Genomic DNA, 17,641 nt, shown 5'->3' on the forward strand with positions numbered 1-17,641 from the left:
CTTTAAGCCACTTGTGTGTTCCATGATTCCCGGGATGCCCTAAAAACTCATGAACTTCTAAGATTTCCTCTAGTGTGATGGGTCTAATCTGGGAGTCTCTTTTTAACTCTAATTTTGTTCCTGTGTTTTCTGTCACTCTCCATCCCCTGTCTATTTTTCCTATAAGAGCTGCTAATATATCAACCTCATTATTATATTTAGTCTGTAAAGATTCCTCTTATGAGTATCTACATGGTATACCTGAATTTTGATGTCTCTCCCAATCTGGTGTAGCTCCTTCCATGCTTCCTTACTCCAAATCGCCTTTCCATTGATTTTCCAATCTGTATGTTCCCATTTTCCTGACCATAAGGCTATCTCTTTCACTACACACCATGAGTCAGAGAACAAATGTAAATCCTTTCTCTCCTTTAAAGACTGTCTGGCAGCTAAAAGAGCAGCTATAACTTCTCCATGCTGTGTGGAGTGGGACGTGCCTTGATCAATCATGATCATGTTATCGGATGGTCCAGTGCTGCGGCTTTCCATCTTACCACGTTATTTTGTGTTGTAGTGGAACCATCAGTGAACCATAGAGGAGGTGCCCTGGTCACCATTGTTCAATAGGTATCTGTTTCTGGGGAGGGGAGGTGTGTGTGGGAGGTATATACACACCACCACCACCCCCCCAGAGCTTTTTGTAACACCTACTCGGACACCATGGGTACCATTTGTGGAGGTTAGAAACCAACTGTTACTTGTTAGAGACTTTTACCCAGAAACCAACTGTTACCTCTTAGAGACTGTTACACTGAAACCAACTGTTACTTGTTACAGACTGTTACACTGAAACCAATGGTTTCTTGTAACAGCCTTTAAAATGAAACCAATTGCTCTTGTATACTATAAAATACTGAGAGCGAGAATGTTGCTATCATCAGTGCAGACTCTCCCCTTGTGTGGACAGGTGTCAGTCACCCAAGTTTAAGCTTGCAAATAAAGGCTCTTGCTCTTGCATGTAATTCTGGTCTTCCTTGTGTGAGATCGGGATTCTGTGCACAACACCATCATCTTCGCTACCAGGGATACCCCAGGAAGAAACTGGAGAGATATCATTTCCATTGTAGCACTTTTCCTTCCAAGGGTAGGCCAGTCCATGCCTCTGCCAGTGCCTCAACCCAATCTAATATGGGCAGGGTAGTTTGGAGTACTACCGGATTATTCCTCAAAATAGAGTGGCACGTTCTCAAAGCTTCATAGACTGTCTATACATACTTTTCAAACAAGGAAAATTTGTTCTCTGACCATGGGAATCTTTTACAATAAAATCCTACGGGAGTTAGCCTGCTCTGTTCCCTAACAAATTTATTCCAGTTTCCCCAGCTGAGTTTATAGAATACATCAGTGACTACTGTTTGACCTTTTTTAATATCAGTGAGCTCCTTATATTCTATAACTCTCTTCTTCACTATGCCAAAGGCCTCTTCTTGTGGTTCTCCGTATTCAAAATCTTCAGTTTTCATAGTTATGTCATATAAAGATTTAAGCACCATTTGTAAGTGTGGTATGTGGTTCCTCCAATACATGAATGTACCTACTATTGCTTGCTGGGTTTGAGACTTATTCTGTGATGTTCATAGGGCTTTAATTTTGTCTATTGCAGCCTTGGGAATTTTAGGTCCCATGTTTGACCAATATACTCCTAAGAACTTTACATTTTTTGGGAGTTGGATGGTAGCATAATGGGTTAAGTGCACATGGCACAAAGCACAAGGACTGGTGTAAGTGTCCCAGTTCAAGCCCCTGGCTCTCCACCTGAGGGGTGTTGCTTCACAAGCAGTGAAGCAGGTCTGTAGGTGTCTGTCTTTCTCTCCTCCCCTCTGTGTTCCCCTCCTCTCTACATTTCTCTCCTATCCAACAACAATGACAACAGCAATAATAACTACAATGATAAAGAACAACAAGGGCAACAAAAGACAAAATAAAAGAGAAAGGATGAAAGAAAGAAAAAAGAACTCTAGACTTTGAGCAGAGTTTGGACCTTAGCCTGATTGTCTATCCCTGTTGTCTCAGTTGTTTAACAGAGCCTGTGTCACAGTGTCCTTATTCTGCCCTATAATTAAAAGATCAGCTACATAAGAAAAAAATTCACATCCCTTTGGTAGCTGTAATGTCTCTAAGCTCCATCTGAGTCTGGTATCTTGTGCTTTGGTCCATATGCACTTAACATGCTGCACTACCGCCCGACTCCTGTTCTACTAGATTTTGGTGGATGCTTTTGTTGAAGAAAAATTTAAAGGGTTGGAGAGAGATGTCAGTCGAATTTGTGGGCTTGGTAATGGTCCTAACAGGCAGGATAATTCACTACATGTCTCCATAACCTCTTCTGTTTACATTGCACAGCTAGAGTATTGTACCTTTTATTCACCACATATCTTCCATCTAGGGGCCATACTGTCCAGTGAAGAGGCTGTGCTGCTAGATTTAAACAGAGTCTCAAGCTATTGCTATGATTGACCTTCCATTTTCTGGCTTGAAAGACATTCAGGGAACGAGGAAGAGATGGCAGTTTCTTGGGTAAGTGACTTGCCCCACATCAGAGTCTGTTTCTTTTCCTCTTGAATAAGTTGAATTTTAATTGATACAGTTTAGTTTACTGTTTCTGTTTTGCACATCATATTTCTGTATCTCTATCTCTTTCTCTCTCTTTCTGCCAGGGCACTGCTCATCCTTGGCTTTCATGCCTGGCTTATATCCCTGGCTTATGGTCAGCGAATAGAACCTAGTAGCTGAGAACCTCAGGCAGACACTTTGTTATCTTCCCCTCTCTTTATTATTTATTTCTTTAGGTTTTTTAAATTATATTCATTTATTTTCCTGTTTGTTACCCGTTTTTATTCTAGCTGTTGTTATTGAATTTGTCATTGTTGGATAGCACAGAGAGAAATGCATAGAGGGGGAGAGAAAGACAGACTCCTGCAGACCTGCTTCACTCCCCTGCAAGTGGGCTTGAATCAGTATCCTTATTCCGATCAAGCCCTTTGCGCCACCTGCACTTAAACACTGACTCCCGTGAATGATTTTTAATTGCCCTGTGATTAAACATCTTACTGCGGTTATTTATGTTACTCTACTGAGTTGTGTGAGAACACATATTGCTGATTATTTTTTTGATGTATATTATGTAAATATGTTTTCTTATTTTTATTAGTGCATCTCTTTGTCTTGGTGATAGGTCTTGTCATTATACCAATATTTACAGTTTGTTGTAGTCTCAGTGGTTCACTTGTCCATTTATTTATTTATCTTTGATGTTGAGCGCAGGTCTCTGAAGACATTTCCCATTCAAATATTATGTACTGTACTGAGGATGACTTCTGTAGATATTTTGGAGACTAGTCTAACATCCAAGTGCTTATGTATTTTGAGTTGACTCATGGTGTCATGTGATGGTGTTGTTTGGTTTATATATGCATGCGGTGACTGACTCATTTTCCGCAACATCATTTTTTAAAAAAATTATTTATTCCCTTTTGTTCCCCTTGTTGTTTTATTGTTGTAGTTTTCATTGCTGTCGTTGTTGTTGGATAGGACAGAGAGAAATGGAGAGAGGAGGGGAAGACAGAGGAGAGAGAAAGAAGGACACCTGCAGACCTGCTTCACCGCTTGTGTAACGACTCCCCTGCAGGTCAGGAGCTGGGGCTTGAACCGGGAGCCTTATGCCAGTCTTTGTGCTTTGCTCCACCTGTGCTTAACCCGCTGTGCTACAGCCCGATTCCCTCCGACATCATTTTTTACAGAGACTTCACCTATTTACTTTCAGCATCATTTTCTTGCTTTAAACATGTTCTTAGGGATTTTGATGGAGACTGCATAGCATGTATATGCCACTTTTAAAATGGTCATTTAGTTTAGAAAATCATTAATAATTCACCAGTAAGCAACATTTTTGTTTGCCTTATATCTTTATTTCACAGTAATTTACAGTTTTGAAGATTATTTCTTGAAAGATTTTTGTTGCAAATGTAGTCAGGCAGTAGCACTTTGGGTTAAGTGCATGTGGTGCAAAACAGTTTTCTTTTGCCCTCTTATTTTTTTCTGCCACCATGTTATTTCTTGAGCTCAGAGTCAGAGCATGAATCCAATACTCAAGGAAGCCATCTTTTTTTTCCATTTTATTTGATAGGATAGCAAGAAATGGAGAGTGGAACAGAGGTCAAGAAAGAGCCATGTGCAGGCCTGTTGACTGCTTATGAAGTGTCCCTGACACAGGAGGGAAGCAAGCCTCAAACCTCCATTTCTGTCTGTACTATCCAATAATGACAAGATCGATAACAACAGCAACAATAAAAACAACAAGGACAATAAAAGGGAAAATAAATAAATACAATAACAATGCTTTTTAAATTTATTTATTCCCTTTGTTGCCCTTGTTTTTTATTGTTGTAGTTATTATTGTTGTTGTCGTTGTTGGATAGGACAGAGAGAAATAGAGAGAGGAGGGGAAGACAGAGAGGAGGAGAGAAAGATGGACACCTGCAGACCTGCTTCACCACCTGTGAAGCGACTCCCCTGCAGGAGGGGAGCCGGGGCTCGAACCGGGATCCTTATGCCGGTCCTTGTACTTTGGGCCACCTGCGCTTAACCCGCTGCGCGACAGCCCGACTCCCAAGAATGCTTTTTTAGACAATTATGTTTTACTTCTTATTATAGAGGGAAATTGAGAGGGATGTAGATTACTGGTTAACAGTTCTTTTCTCTGCCACCAGGGTTATTTCTTGAGCTCAGTATCAGAACTTTTGCTCAAGAAATGTATTTTTTCTTTCCATATTATTTGACAGGACATACAGAAATGGAGAGTGGAACAGGGGTAGAGAGAGACATTTCCAGGCTTGTATCACTACTCATGAAGTGTCCCCCTCTCAGGTGGGAAGCACTTCTCAATCCTAGGTCCTGTGTCATGGTGATATGTACACTTAAGTAGGTGCAACAGTGCCCTGCACCTGATAATTCTTATTTATTTGTTTAACATTTTTGCGTTTTTTTAACTTTTTTTTTTTTGGACAGTGACACTACAGAAAGCCTTAATGTGGTATGATCACTCTAAAAGTATAATTTCCATAATAATGTTAATTTTATAAAGAGCCATGTGTGGCTAGAGATGTTTCATTTCTAACAAACTTATAGTCATGTGTTTTTGAATCCCATCTTTTTTTTTTTTATCACTGTGGCTTCATTATAAATTTGTTACACCTGTGGTCCTGGAGGTGGCACAGTAATAAAGCTTTGGAGTCTTAAGCATGAGGTCCCGAGTTCAATCCATGGCAGCACATGTGCCAGAGTGATGTCTCGTTCTTTCTCTCTCCTTTCTCATAAATAAGTAAAATATTTTTAAAAATTTATTACACCCAGTGGCCATTTTTTTCTTATTTATATTTTTGTGTTTTATATCAGTGAAGAGAATTTAATAAGGCTATTGAAGTAGAGATATCTGTATCTCTGTGTGTATCAGGTGAAATTATTATTCATGTATGATAAATGAAATAAATGTTTATTTTCTTTTAATGAGAAGAACTGCAGGTACTACGAAAACACACCAGACTTTGAGCTCTAAGTCCCCAGGGGCTATAGGTTCAATTCTAGTTACCCTCTATTTCATCTCCCTATCAAATTCTCTTTACCTATATAAACTTTACATTATAAATAAGGAAGACAATATCCACAACTGCTCAGCACTTGTGAACAGTACCTTACCTCCGTGCATGTGAGAACTAGGATATTGAATCTTGGTCCTTTTATATAGGCAGCGTGAGCACCCTATGAGTTGTACTCCCACACAGCCACTAAGGTTTTATCATTTACTAATTACAAATCTATAGAGGGGGAATAGTGAGAATAGGGTTATCTCTCTGTTCTCAGGGCCTCGTGAAGGAGAGTCCAGTGTTCTAATGAATGTACCACCTTCTAGAGCATGATTAAGAGGTATTTGGTTTTCAAGTCACCAAAGACATGTTTGCAGATGAGACAATCATTCACAGGCTTCCTAAAGTAGAGACTGAATGGCTAATCTGCTGTTGCTCGCATTTTCTCACATGATCACATTGCACATATTTTAGGGCTCAGTGACCTATGAAGATGTAACTGTGATATTCACTCAAGAGGAGTGGGCACTATTAAATTCTTGAGAGAAGAAACTCTACAGAGATGTGATGTGTGAAAATTTGAGGAACTTTATTTCAATAGGTAACTCTAATCATCTTAATTTTTCAACTAGAAGAGAAATCATTTTTTGTTCACCAGTGTAGAAATGGCTATACTGTTCAGTGAGCAAGGTTTTATTGTGACTCATGAGGGATCAGGAATTCAATCTATTTCTATAATTTTTAATACTTTTTATATTTTGTGATTTTAGAAAAGATACAAGAACATTCCACCAAAGGGCAGCATAACTTGCATGGTAATAAACAAAGGTGAGAGTTACATTTACAATAAAGCATGATGTACCACCTAAGAAGCTACTGTGTTTTCAAAAGTTTTGTCTCTGTAATTTATTGAGATCAGGTGCCTGCACGGTTTCCCTGTATAAGGAGACTCATAGGTTCTTAATGGTGTGCTCTCTACTGATGTAGCAATTGCATATGGCCCCTTTTAATACAGTTCATTCAGAAAATGAAAGTTATAGTCACTGCCACAAATAGATCAATTTTTTAAATAAGCAAATTAAAAATACTTCATGACTAGGTTATAGAACAGTTGGACAAGTGACTCCAATGTGATGTATGTGATGTACATGACTGAAGTTCCCATCTGAGTCACTGAGGACCATAATGGTGTTCTACATTATCTGTCTTTTCTCCACTTTATAGGAAAATCTTTCTGACATGTAAAAAGAAAATGGAAAGTTTTAAAAGGGAGCAAAGTTTTAAGTATTTATAAAATAGTACACTTGGAAGCAATAAGAATATCTTCAATGTATGACTATCAATATCTATATATTTTTTTAAATATTTTTTATTTACATTCTCTTTTGATGTCCTTGTTTTTCATTGTTGTAGTTATTATTGTTATTGATGTAGTCATTGTTAGGTAGGACAGAGAGAAAAGGAGAGAGGAGGGAAAGACAGGGGGAGCGAAAGATAGATACCTGCAGTTCTGCTTCACCACCTGTGAAGCAACCCCCCTTCAGGTTGGCCGGAGGCTCAAACCGGGATCCTTTCAAATATCTATATTTTTATGATACTTAGAGGTAGCCCTTCCAGAAAAGATCAATATTTTCAGTGAAAAATATTTCAACACAAAGCCAAAAGTTGTTACTAACAAATAGAAGTTCAATTAATGCATGAAAAATACCTGTAATGATAATTATATTTGGCATAATATCTTTATGTGAAAGTATGTAGGTATTATTATGGGTTTTATTTTTATTTATTTAGTTATGTATTGGATAGAGACACCCAGAAATCAATAGGCATGGTGAGGTAGAAAGGGGAGAGACGACTCCTGCATTTTTACTTCACCACTTGCACAGCTATTAACTTGAGTTCTTTTTATTATTTTTCAATATCTGATTTTTTTAGTATATGTTTTTTTAAATACTTAATTATTATCCCTTTTGTTTTCCCTGTTTTTTATTGTTGTAGTTATTGTTGTTGTTATTGATGTTGTCATTGTTGGATAGGACAGAGAGAAATGGAAAAAGAAGGGGGAAGACAGAGAGGGGGAGAGATAGATAGACACCTACAGACCTGCCTGTGAAGCGTCTCCCCTGCCGGTGGGTTGCCAGAGGCTCAAACCAGGATCCTTATAGTTTGTGCCACCTGTGCTTAACCCACTTTGCTACCACCCGACTCCCTCAGTATATGTTTTAGTCAAATTTATTTCTAATGTCTGATTTTGTGGCTTATTAAGTAAAATAATGTCCTGAATTTTTAATAATCAATTATAGTGTTATTCATTAAAATGTCATTAATTAATTGTTAATTATTTTACAGTAATACAACAGTAAAAATCTCTGAGGGCAAAGATAGTGAGAATGCTGGAATATCTCAAGAATGTGAAGTATACAGCAAATTATTCACTTATCCTATTCATCTTCAAAAACACGTGAGAATTCACAGTGGAGAGAAACTCTATGAATATAAGCAATGTAATGGAACATTCAAGAGACCCAGTCATCTTTGGAAACATGAAAAAACTGACAGTGGAGAGAAACTCTATGAGTGTAAACAATGTAGTAAAACATTCAGTCAAGCTAGTCATTTTCATATACATGAACGAACTCACTGTGGAGAGAAACCCTATGAATGTAAACAATGTAGTAAAACATTCAGATATTCCAGTCATCTTCAGAGACATGAAAGAATTCATAGTGGAGAGAAACCGTATGAATGTAAACAATGTAATAAAACATTTAGTGATTCCAGTAGTCTTCGGGCACATGAAAGAACTCACAGTGGACAGAAACCCTATGAATGCAAACAGTGTAGTAAAACATTCAGTGATTGCCATAATCTTCGGAGACATGAAAGAATTCACAGTGGAGAGAAACCCTATGAATGTAAACTGTGTGGTAAAACATTCAGTTATGCCAGTAGTCTTTGGGCACATAAAAGAATTCACAGTGGAGAGAAACCCTATGAATGTAAACAATGTAGTAAAACATTCAGTTATTCCCGTAGTCTTCGGTTACATGAAAGAATTCACAGTGTAGAGAAACCCTATGAATGTAAACAATATAGTAAAACATACAGTACTTCCAGCAGTCTTTGGGCACATGAACGAATTCACAGTGAAGAGAAACCCTATGAATGTAAACAATGTAGTAAAACATTCAGTTCTTCCAGTAGTCTTCGGGCACATGAAAGAATTCACAGTGGAGAGAAACCCTATGAATGTAAACAATGTAGTAAAACATTCAGTTCTTCCAGTAATCTTCGGGCACATGAAAGAATTCAAAGTGGAGAGAAACCCTATGAATGCAAACTATGTAGTAAAACATTCAGTTATGCCAGTAGTCTTTGGGCACATGAAAGAACTCACAGTGGAGAGAAACCCTATGAATGCAAACTGTAGTAAAACATTCAGTTATTGTAGTAGTCTTCAGAGACATGAAAGAATTCACAGTGGAGAGAAACCCTATGAATGTAAACAATATAGTAAAATACAGTTATGCCAGTAATCTTTGGGCACATGAAAGAATTCACAGTGGACAGAAACCCTATGAATGTAAACAATGTAGTAAAACATTTGGGCATTCCAGTCATCTTCAGAGACATGAAAGAATTCACAGGGGAGAGAAACCCTATGAATATAAACAATGTAGTAAAACATTCCAGCATTCTGGTGGTCTTCAGATACATGAAAAAATTCACAGTGAAGAGAAACCCTATGAATGCAAACAGTAGTAAAACATTCTGTGATTCCAGTCATCGGAGACATGAAAGAATTCATTATGGAAAGAAACCCTGTGAATGTAAACAATGTAGTAAAACATTCAGTGATTCCGGTACTCTTCGGGCACATGAAAGAATTCACAGTGGAGAGAAACCCTATGAGTATAAACAGTGTAGTAAAACATTCCAGCAGTCTGGTGGTCTTCAGACATGAAAGAATTCACTGTGGAGAGAAACCCTATGAATGCAGTGTAGTAAAACATTCAGTTGTTGCAGTAGTCTTCAGTAACAATAACATAAAACGTATAATAAAAATGGAAAACAAAGGCAACAAAAGGGAAAATAAAAACAAAAATATAATGAGGAAAAAGACAAACCTTTATTTTGATTCAACACTCATGAAATTTTCCCTTTTGTAGTTGGGGAGCAGGGGCTTGAATTTGGTCACTTTTGCATGGTACCATGTGTACTGCAGTAAACCCTACCACCAAGTACCCATTGAAAAAAAATTTTAACACAGGGTAAGGTTTTGCATCATCTAAACTAGACCGAAAAAAAAAATAACAATGTTGGGAGTCAGGGTGTAGTGCAGGTGGCACAAAGGACCTGTGGCTGAGAAAGCTGTGGTATACACACACAATGGAATACTGTGGAGCTGTTACGAACAATGAACCCACCTTCTCTGACCCGTCTTGGACAGAACTAGAAGGAATTATGTTATTTGAGCTAAGTCAGAAAAATAAAGGTGAGTATGGGACGATCCCACTCATCAACACAAGTTGAGAAAAAAGATCAGAAATGGAAAGTAAAAGCAGGATATGACTAAATATAGAGTAGGACAGTGACATAAAAACTCGGCTTCCCGGGGTGGCAAGGGAGGGTTTGCAAGGGTGGGTGGGTGGAATGCAACACAGTCTTGGTGTTGGGAATGGTGTTTATGTACACTCCTATTAAAGTATAGTCATATAAATCACTAATATGGGGGGAAATTGATTGTATGTCTCAAACTTTTTAAAACACAGAGTTTTGAATACATAGTCTGAGTCTTTGATATGCGGACTTTCTCAAAAGCCTACACCAGGTAGAACAGAAGCAACCGGTAGCAGAGCTATATATGAGATACTGGGTATTAAACAGCAAACCCTAACAAAGGGACTTTTCATCGTTAACCCAATTACCAAATAATGTGATAACAATAACTATCCATTGTCTTCTTGAACCCTAAGAGACTCTAAGCCCCTGGCTTCCCACCTGCAGGGGGATTTCTTCAAAGCAGTTAAGCAGGTTTGTGGGTGTCTATCTTTCCTCCTGTTCATTTTCCCCTTGTCTCCATTTCTCTCTGTCCCATCCAACATTGATGATATCAATAACAACAACTACAGCAATAAAAAGGCCAACAAAAAGTGAATAAATATTTTTTAAAAATTAAAAGAGGAATGTTGCCAGGTCTGGAGTTGGGTCACTGAGTGAAATGTCTGCCTTGCTCTGTGTGCAGCCAGCTTCCGGCTAGCCCTGACCCTGTCATGAGGTTGAACAATTGAAGAGCCCCCCGTTTCTTTGGTTCTTGGGACAATCAGCAAAGAACTGAAGAGTGAAACACAGGAGTTTGAAGCAAAGAAGTTTTCATACAGTACTAGCAAACAGACATACACTCTGGGGGGTTTCTGTAGAGTGACTCTTGAGTTAAAGTATTTTATGGTTTTTACTCAATAGGGAAACTGCATCTCTGCTTGAGGTGGAAATGACGTGCCTGGTTAACAAGCTGGATGACAGACACCCTGTATGTGCTCAGTGCCTGTAATTACAATTCTTACAGAAGCTCTAGGGGCGGTGTGGAACATAAACCATAGTGGTTATTTCTACATTCCTTCGAAAAAATGTTATTATCTTTTTCTTTATTGGATAGAGACAGTCAGAGATCAAGAGGGAAGGGGGAGGCAGAGAGGGAGAGAGACTTGCAGCCCTGAAGCTTTCCCCCTGCAAGTGGAACCCACTGCTTGAGCCCAGGTCTCTGTGCACTGTAATGTGCAACACAGTTCCCACCACCAGAGTTCTCCATTGGGAGCATCCCTATTCTTTACCCCCCTGAGAGCATGGACCAAAGATCTTTCTGGAGTGCAGAAGGTGGAAGATTTGTCTCCTGTAATTGCTTCTCCACTGGACATGGATGTTGTTAGATGGATCCACACCCCCAGCCTGTTTCTGTCTTTCCCTAGTGGGACACCTTCCCTCTGGGGAGGTGAGACTTTGGGACACATTGGTGAGGACCTCTGCCCAGGGAAGTCAGGATGCTGTCATAGTAGCATCTGCATAGCAACTTGGTGACTGAAAGTTGCAACGATAGAAAGCAGATCAAGTTTAATAAACAGGATCCAAGAGTAGAAATAGAGCAGATGAAATTAGGGGTCTTCTTGTGGGAAGAAGCTAGGAAGTCTATTTTAGGTATGTTCTGAGTGGCCCATGACTTTAATAATTTTTACCTAAGCCAGACAGCTAACATGCAGGTGGACAAAAATCATAGTTTGCTATGATGGTGTCATAGTTGAGAATAGGACTAGAAAGCTGCGTTAGAGCAGAGAGTATTTATAAGTATTTGAAAAGTATATCAATACCATTAGATTTAATCTTCAGCCTGACTAGGACCCATATTAGCATTCTCGTTTTTTAATATACTTACTAATTTATTTTTGATAGAGAAATTTGGAGAGAAGATAGAGTGAGAGAGACACCTGAAGCCCTGATTCACCATTCATGAGGTCTTCCCTCTGCAGGTGTGGGGCAGGGTCTTGAGCCCAAGTCCTTAGCTCTGTAATTTGCTTAACCGGGTGTGCCACCACCTAGCCCCACATTCTGTTTTTAATGAGATTCCTGGACTTTAAAAAGAGAGAGGGAAGTTAATTGACCCCAGCTTCTGTGTCTCAAAAAGAATTTTGGTCCATTTGCTCAAAGGTCCATGAGAGAGGGAAGATGACCAGAGGGCTCTGGAGTCCAACTCAATCGGGACCCAGAGAGAGAAAAGCAAGAAAGAAAGAGCATTTGGATATAGTCAAAGGTGTAGTTGTGGCTTGGAGAGAAAGAGAAGGGCTGGGGAGACAGCATAATGGTTATGGAAAAAGACCTTCATGCCTGAGGCACCAGAGGTCCCAGGTTCAATCCCCAGCCCAACTATAAGGCTAAGCTGAGCAGTGCTCTGGTGATAATAAATAAAAAAAAGTGATTTGGGAGGTAGCATAGTGGATAGGCACTGACTCTCAAGTATGAGGTCCTGAGTTCAATCCCTGACAGCACATGTACCAAAGTGATGTGTGTTTCTCTCCTGTCTTCTTCATGAATTAATTTTGAAAAAACAATAAGAAAAAAATAGGATATCTTGTGGAATGGAAATAAGATGGGGCCATGAGGGAAAAAAATGGACTAATATAGACAGTTAGTTGTAGAAATAATTAACTCATCTGTAACCTTATATAATAATTAACTCATCTGTAACCTGAGAAGTGCTGTCAATTCCAGTGTAGGGAATGGGGACACAACTCAGGGAGCAACGTGAAATACCCTATTATAATTTTATAAATCAATATTAAAATTGAAAAAATACTAAATAAGTAATAAAATTGAAAAATATTTCAGGAGAAAAACGAAAAGAGAGGGAAGTTATAGATACATATCTTGGGAGTGGGAGGAGGGGTGATATGTAAATAAACATTTGTGGGAGTCGGGTGGTAGCACACCGTGTTAAGTGCACATGGCACAAAGCATATCAATGGAGTAAGGATCCTAGTTTGAGCCCCCAGTTCCACACCTGCAAGGGGGAGTCACAAGCATTGAAGCAGTTCTGTAGGTGTCTATCTTTCTCTCCCCCTCTCTGTCTTCCACTCCTCGCCATTTCTCTCTGTCCTATCCAACAACAATGACATTCTTGTCACAAATTTCTATCTAAGTGTCTGCCACATTATTGAGTGCACACTCAAAAGTTGAAATCATATTTAAAATACTAAAATGATAGGGCAGAAGGTAGATAGCATAAAGGTTATGCAGACACTCTCATGCCTGAGGCTCCAAAGCCCCCCACCACTAGAAGCCAGAGATAAACAGTCCTCTTGTTGAAAACTAAAAAGATCAGTACTTCTAGCCATTATGGTGAATCCTTAAAGAATAACAGATGGAATGTCATGTTATCCAGCAATTTCACTAGGAGGCATAGACCCAAAAGATAGAATAGCACTGATTCAGAAGGATATGCATAACCCCATGGTTACAGTGGTCATATTTCATACTGTCAAAAACCTAGAAACTAACAAAATGCCCTTTGACATACGACTGGGAAAAAATGTAATGGGGCACATACTCAATAGAGTATTATTCAGCAATAAAACATGATATTGTGTCCACTGGGATGAAGAGGATAGAACTGGAGATTTTATTTAGCAAAGCAAGTAAGGTGAACAACTTCAGAATGGTTTCACTCATATGTGGAATAGAGAGACTTGAGAATACAAATGTGAATAAAAGTCAACCTATATTTAAGAATGGGAGAGCTGTAGTTGTTATCTATGGACGTGGCAATGGGGACACCATCCTTTGGTGATGAGAGTGGTGAAAAAGAAGTAAATAGAGGCCAGAAGTCTGCTTATTGAACACACATGTTGCAATGTGCAAGCACCTGGGTTTGGATCCCCAGCCTCCACCTGTTGGGGGACTTGTGAAGCAGGGTTGCAGGTGTCTCCCTCTTTATCTCCCCCTTTCCTCTTGATTTCTGGCTGTCTCTAATAAATAAATAAATACAATACAATTAAAATAACTAGAAACATGTAAAGTATATCAAAAGTAATGTTTCATAATATAATATATTTTTTAATTTCTTTAATGGGGAATTAATGTTTTACATTCAACAGTAAGTACAATAGTTCATAAATGCATAACCTTTCCCACTTTCCACATAATGATACACCCCCCACTAGGTCCTCTTTCATCCCTTTTGGACTGGTATTCTCCTTTTCACCAAACCCAGAGTCTTACTTTGGTGCAATACACCAAAGATAATCTTTTGGTTTTGGCTGAACATAAAAACACTCTAGTCAGGATCTGGCGGTAGCACAGTGGGTTAAGCACATGTGGTGCAAAGAGCAAGGACCAGCATAAGGATGATGTCTCTGGCTTACAGTTGTTTCTTTAACAAGTGTGTTACTTCCAAGCACCAGGCTCTGCATTTAACAAGATGGCTATTAGTTGGGTGGGGGGGGGGGAGAAAGACAGATAACATAATGGTTATGGAAAGAGACTCTCATACCTGAGGCTCCAAAGTGTCAGGTTCAATCCCCTGTACCACCAGAAGCCAAAGTTGAGCAGTGTTCTAGTAAAACAAAGAAATGTATAAATAAATACAATGAAGGGAAGAGACCATGATTGTTATTTATGCAAAGAAACTCTAGTGACTTAATCTCCAAATCTCAGGTTTAATCCTTTGCACCAGCATCATTAGAGCTGAGCAGTGCTCTTGTTAAATTGTTTCTGAACATACGCATTACAAAGTAAGACAAACTGAGACCAACTAACTGGAACCCACACAAACTGACATGACTCCAGTATATAAGTGAAGTATAAGGAATTTATTCTTACGTTTGAAAGAGTGAAAATATGGCCAGTCCACATACTTACAAGAGACAACACCAAAGGACAAAAGACAAAGACAAACCTCAGCTGAGTGATCCCAGGCCGGTACCAAATCTGGTCCAGTTGCTCTGAGACACCAGGCTTGAAATTCACCCTCCTTTAAAGGGAAAAGTGAAGGGGGATCTGCATGATTGAGGGGGTCTGCATGTCCTTGCTAATTTATCTTTGGGGTCAAAGTTTCAAGAGGAACATTCCATTCTTATCTTCCAGGGAGGAAGCCAGCAGTGTTTGCAGAAGCCAAAGGGACAAGTTCACATAGAGCTGAGAGACCAGGGTGCAGGATGTGCAGATTCAAGGCAAACATTTACATCCACCGGGTGCAGAGCAGAAGCAATTAGTGTATTACTATGGTTTCATCTTATCTGGTTTCTAAGACATCTTCTCTACTTCAATGAACTTGTCCAAATTTGGGGAATTCCATTTTCTCACACTCTGGTAAGAAAAAGAAAAATGGGGCTGCGTGGTGGTGCACCTAGCTGAGCACACATGTCACAGCCAAGGACCCAGGTTTGAGCTCCGGGGCCCCACCGCAGGGAGAAAGCTTTGCAAGTGGAGAAGCAGGACTGCAGGTGCCTCTCTCCCTCCTGGCATCCCTTCCCTCTTGATTTCTGGCTGTATCTGTTCAATAAATAAATGAAAAGAAATTAAGTCTCATGCCTGTAACATGTGCTCTCAACCAGATGCACCATCATTCCGCCCCCCGACTCTCAATTTCTCTTTCTTGTCCGAAAATAAATACAAATCAAATCAATAAAATAGCAAACAGCTTAGTTTGTTTTCATTATGTCACCATCGGGGCCAGAGCAGCTCACTAATTTGTTATCTAGACCTTCCAGCTCCTTAAAAACCACAAGAAGCTGACCCTGAACCACCAGGCTAGAGAGGCAGCACTGGGCTCCAGGGCAGACACATCTCTGTTTCCAGGATCGTCAGCTTCGGCCAGCCGCACGGGCTGCTGGGTCTTGTAGTTTCCATGGCTCTTCTCCTGGCTGACTGCGAGGAGACAGACTACAACTCATGTCAGGCCAAGCAGCGCCAGTGGGGTCCTGCACAAGCTGCTGGGCGGCAGGTTCGCCTTGTATCCAAATACCTCCTCAGTATAAAACAGGTAGGTGCACAGGTAAGGTCAGGAGAAGTTATGTCCTCAGGTTAACAAAGCTAGTCCAGGCAGAGTTCTGGTGTGGATGGGTCCTGGGTCTGGTCCTGATCTGTTCTGCTTCTGTTCCAAGTAGGTGGTTCCTTTCTGAGTCTGGTCCCGGAAACTGCAGACACCTCCCTGACCTTTGGTGTGCTGATTGCCACGGGATATGCCAGATGGGGGTTTCTGAACTTAAAGACTAGCAGGCAGTTTAAAAGTTGCCATCCATGTCCGAATGTCCATGGCTTTTACCTCTTTAAGAGGTATTGCATGTGGTGTCCAAAGTCCATCTTAATGAGAGATAGTAGATAATAAAAATAATATGATCATCTGTTGTTAAAATTCGGAGGTTCAAGCTGGCCGGGTTGGCTTCACGGGCGGGTAACAGAGACGCGGAGACAACGGCTGGGCAGGGAAGCTGTATTTCTTTATTCAGGAACAATGATTCATAAACTAAGACAAACTAATCACCAAACAGAACTCTGCTGTCTCTTTGCGGTGGCGCAAGCACTCTCTCTTTTCTCTGGAACTCAGGAACCCTCCAACTCTGTCACTCTGGAACTCTGGAGGGGTTCCTTGGGGCGGGGCCAAGCGGGCCGCGAAATTAGCAGGACTGATCTAATTCTCTTGGCGGGGGAGAACTACCCAATTAGAATTAGATCTACCCAAGAGAACTACCCAAGAGAATTTCGCAGCCCGCTTGGCCCCGCCCCAAGGAACCCCGCCAGAGTACCAGAGTTCCAGAGTAAGAGAGAGTTCCTGAGTTCCAGAGTAAGAGAGGGTTCCTGAGTTCGAGAGTTAGAGAGAGTGCTTGCGCCGCCAAAGAGACAGCAGAGTTCTGTTTGGTGATTAGTTTGTCTTAGTTTATGAATCGTTGTTCCTGAATAAAGAAATACAGCTTCCCTGCCCAGCCGTTGTCTCCGTGTCTCTGTTACCCGCCCGTGAAGCCAACCCGGCCAGCTGGTACCTCCGAATTTTAACAACAATCATCTTGTATGTTGTATCTCATGGACTCCTTTCCTGGTTACATGATTTCCACCACTGTAGTGGTTTATTATCTGCTTCCTTAATGTGATATCTAGGTCTGCCTGAGCTATGATCTAGATCACATCCTACTAGTGTGAATTTAGAAATGGGTAACACTGGTTGCTGATACTGTCTACTTTTCCATCCTGAGAAATTAAATGCTTGCCTTATATGGATAGAGTTATCCGGGAGAGCAAGATGTATTTCCCGAATTCTATGGTCCCTTCTGTGGCATTAATATTCCACGTTATTGGGAATACTCACCTGTCAGGATTAATTCCAAAATCACAACCCTCAACCATAGTATAGGAGGGTATACACCTTCTGTTAGATGTATGGGTGTTATTAAACTGAAGACGATCTATAAAGGAAAATATCAAATTGTATGCTGTACTTTTGCTATCTTGTACAGGTCCTACCAGAAATTCCTTATATT

At 40.1% G+C, this 17,641-nt stretch overlaps 1 protein-coding gene across 1 annotated transcript; it reads left to right on the forward strand.

The window, feature by feature from the left end:
* Positions 1-699: 699 nt before the first annotated feature.
* On the forward strand, positions 700-9,365 carry LOC132542392 (zinc finger protein 14-like). Its single transcript, XM_060204966.1, has 5 exons — positions 700-718; positions 1,415-1,543; positions 1,643-1,705; positions 6,392-6,449; positions 8,349-9,365. The coding sequence occupies exons 1-5, from the start codon at positions 700-702 to the stop codon at positions 9,049-9,051; spliced, it is 972 nt and encodes a 323-aa protein (XP_060060949.1). The 3' UTR covers positions 9,052-9,365.
* Positions 9,366-17,641: the final 8,276 nt, after the last annotated feature.

Source organism: Erinaceus europaeus, chromosome 13 (genome assembly GCF_950295315.1).
Source record: "Erinaceus europaeus chromosome 13, mEriEur2.1, whole genome shotgun sequence".
Taxonomy (NCBI): domain Eukaryota; kingdom Metazoa; phylum Chordata; class Mammalia; order Eulipotyphla; family Erinaceidae; genus Erinaceus; species Erinaceus europaeus.

What these genes read in the sequence shown, in the direction of transcription:
- LOC132542392 (XM_060204966.1), top strand. An exon ending in GAACTTTACATTTTTTGGGA is followed by an intron (nt 1,706 to 6,391) that starts GTTGGATGGTAG and finishes TTGTGATTTTAG; the next exon opens with AAAAGATACAAGAACATTCC. An exon ending in TTGCATGGTAATAAACAAAG is followed by an intron (nt 6,450 to 8,348) that starts GTGAGAGTTACA and finishes AAGAATTCATAG; the next exon opens with TGGAGAGAAACCGTATGAAT.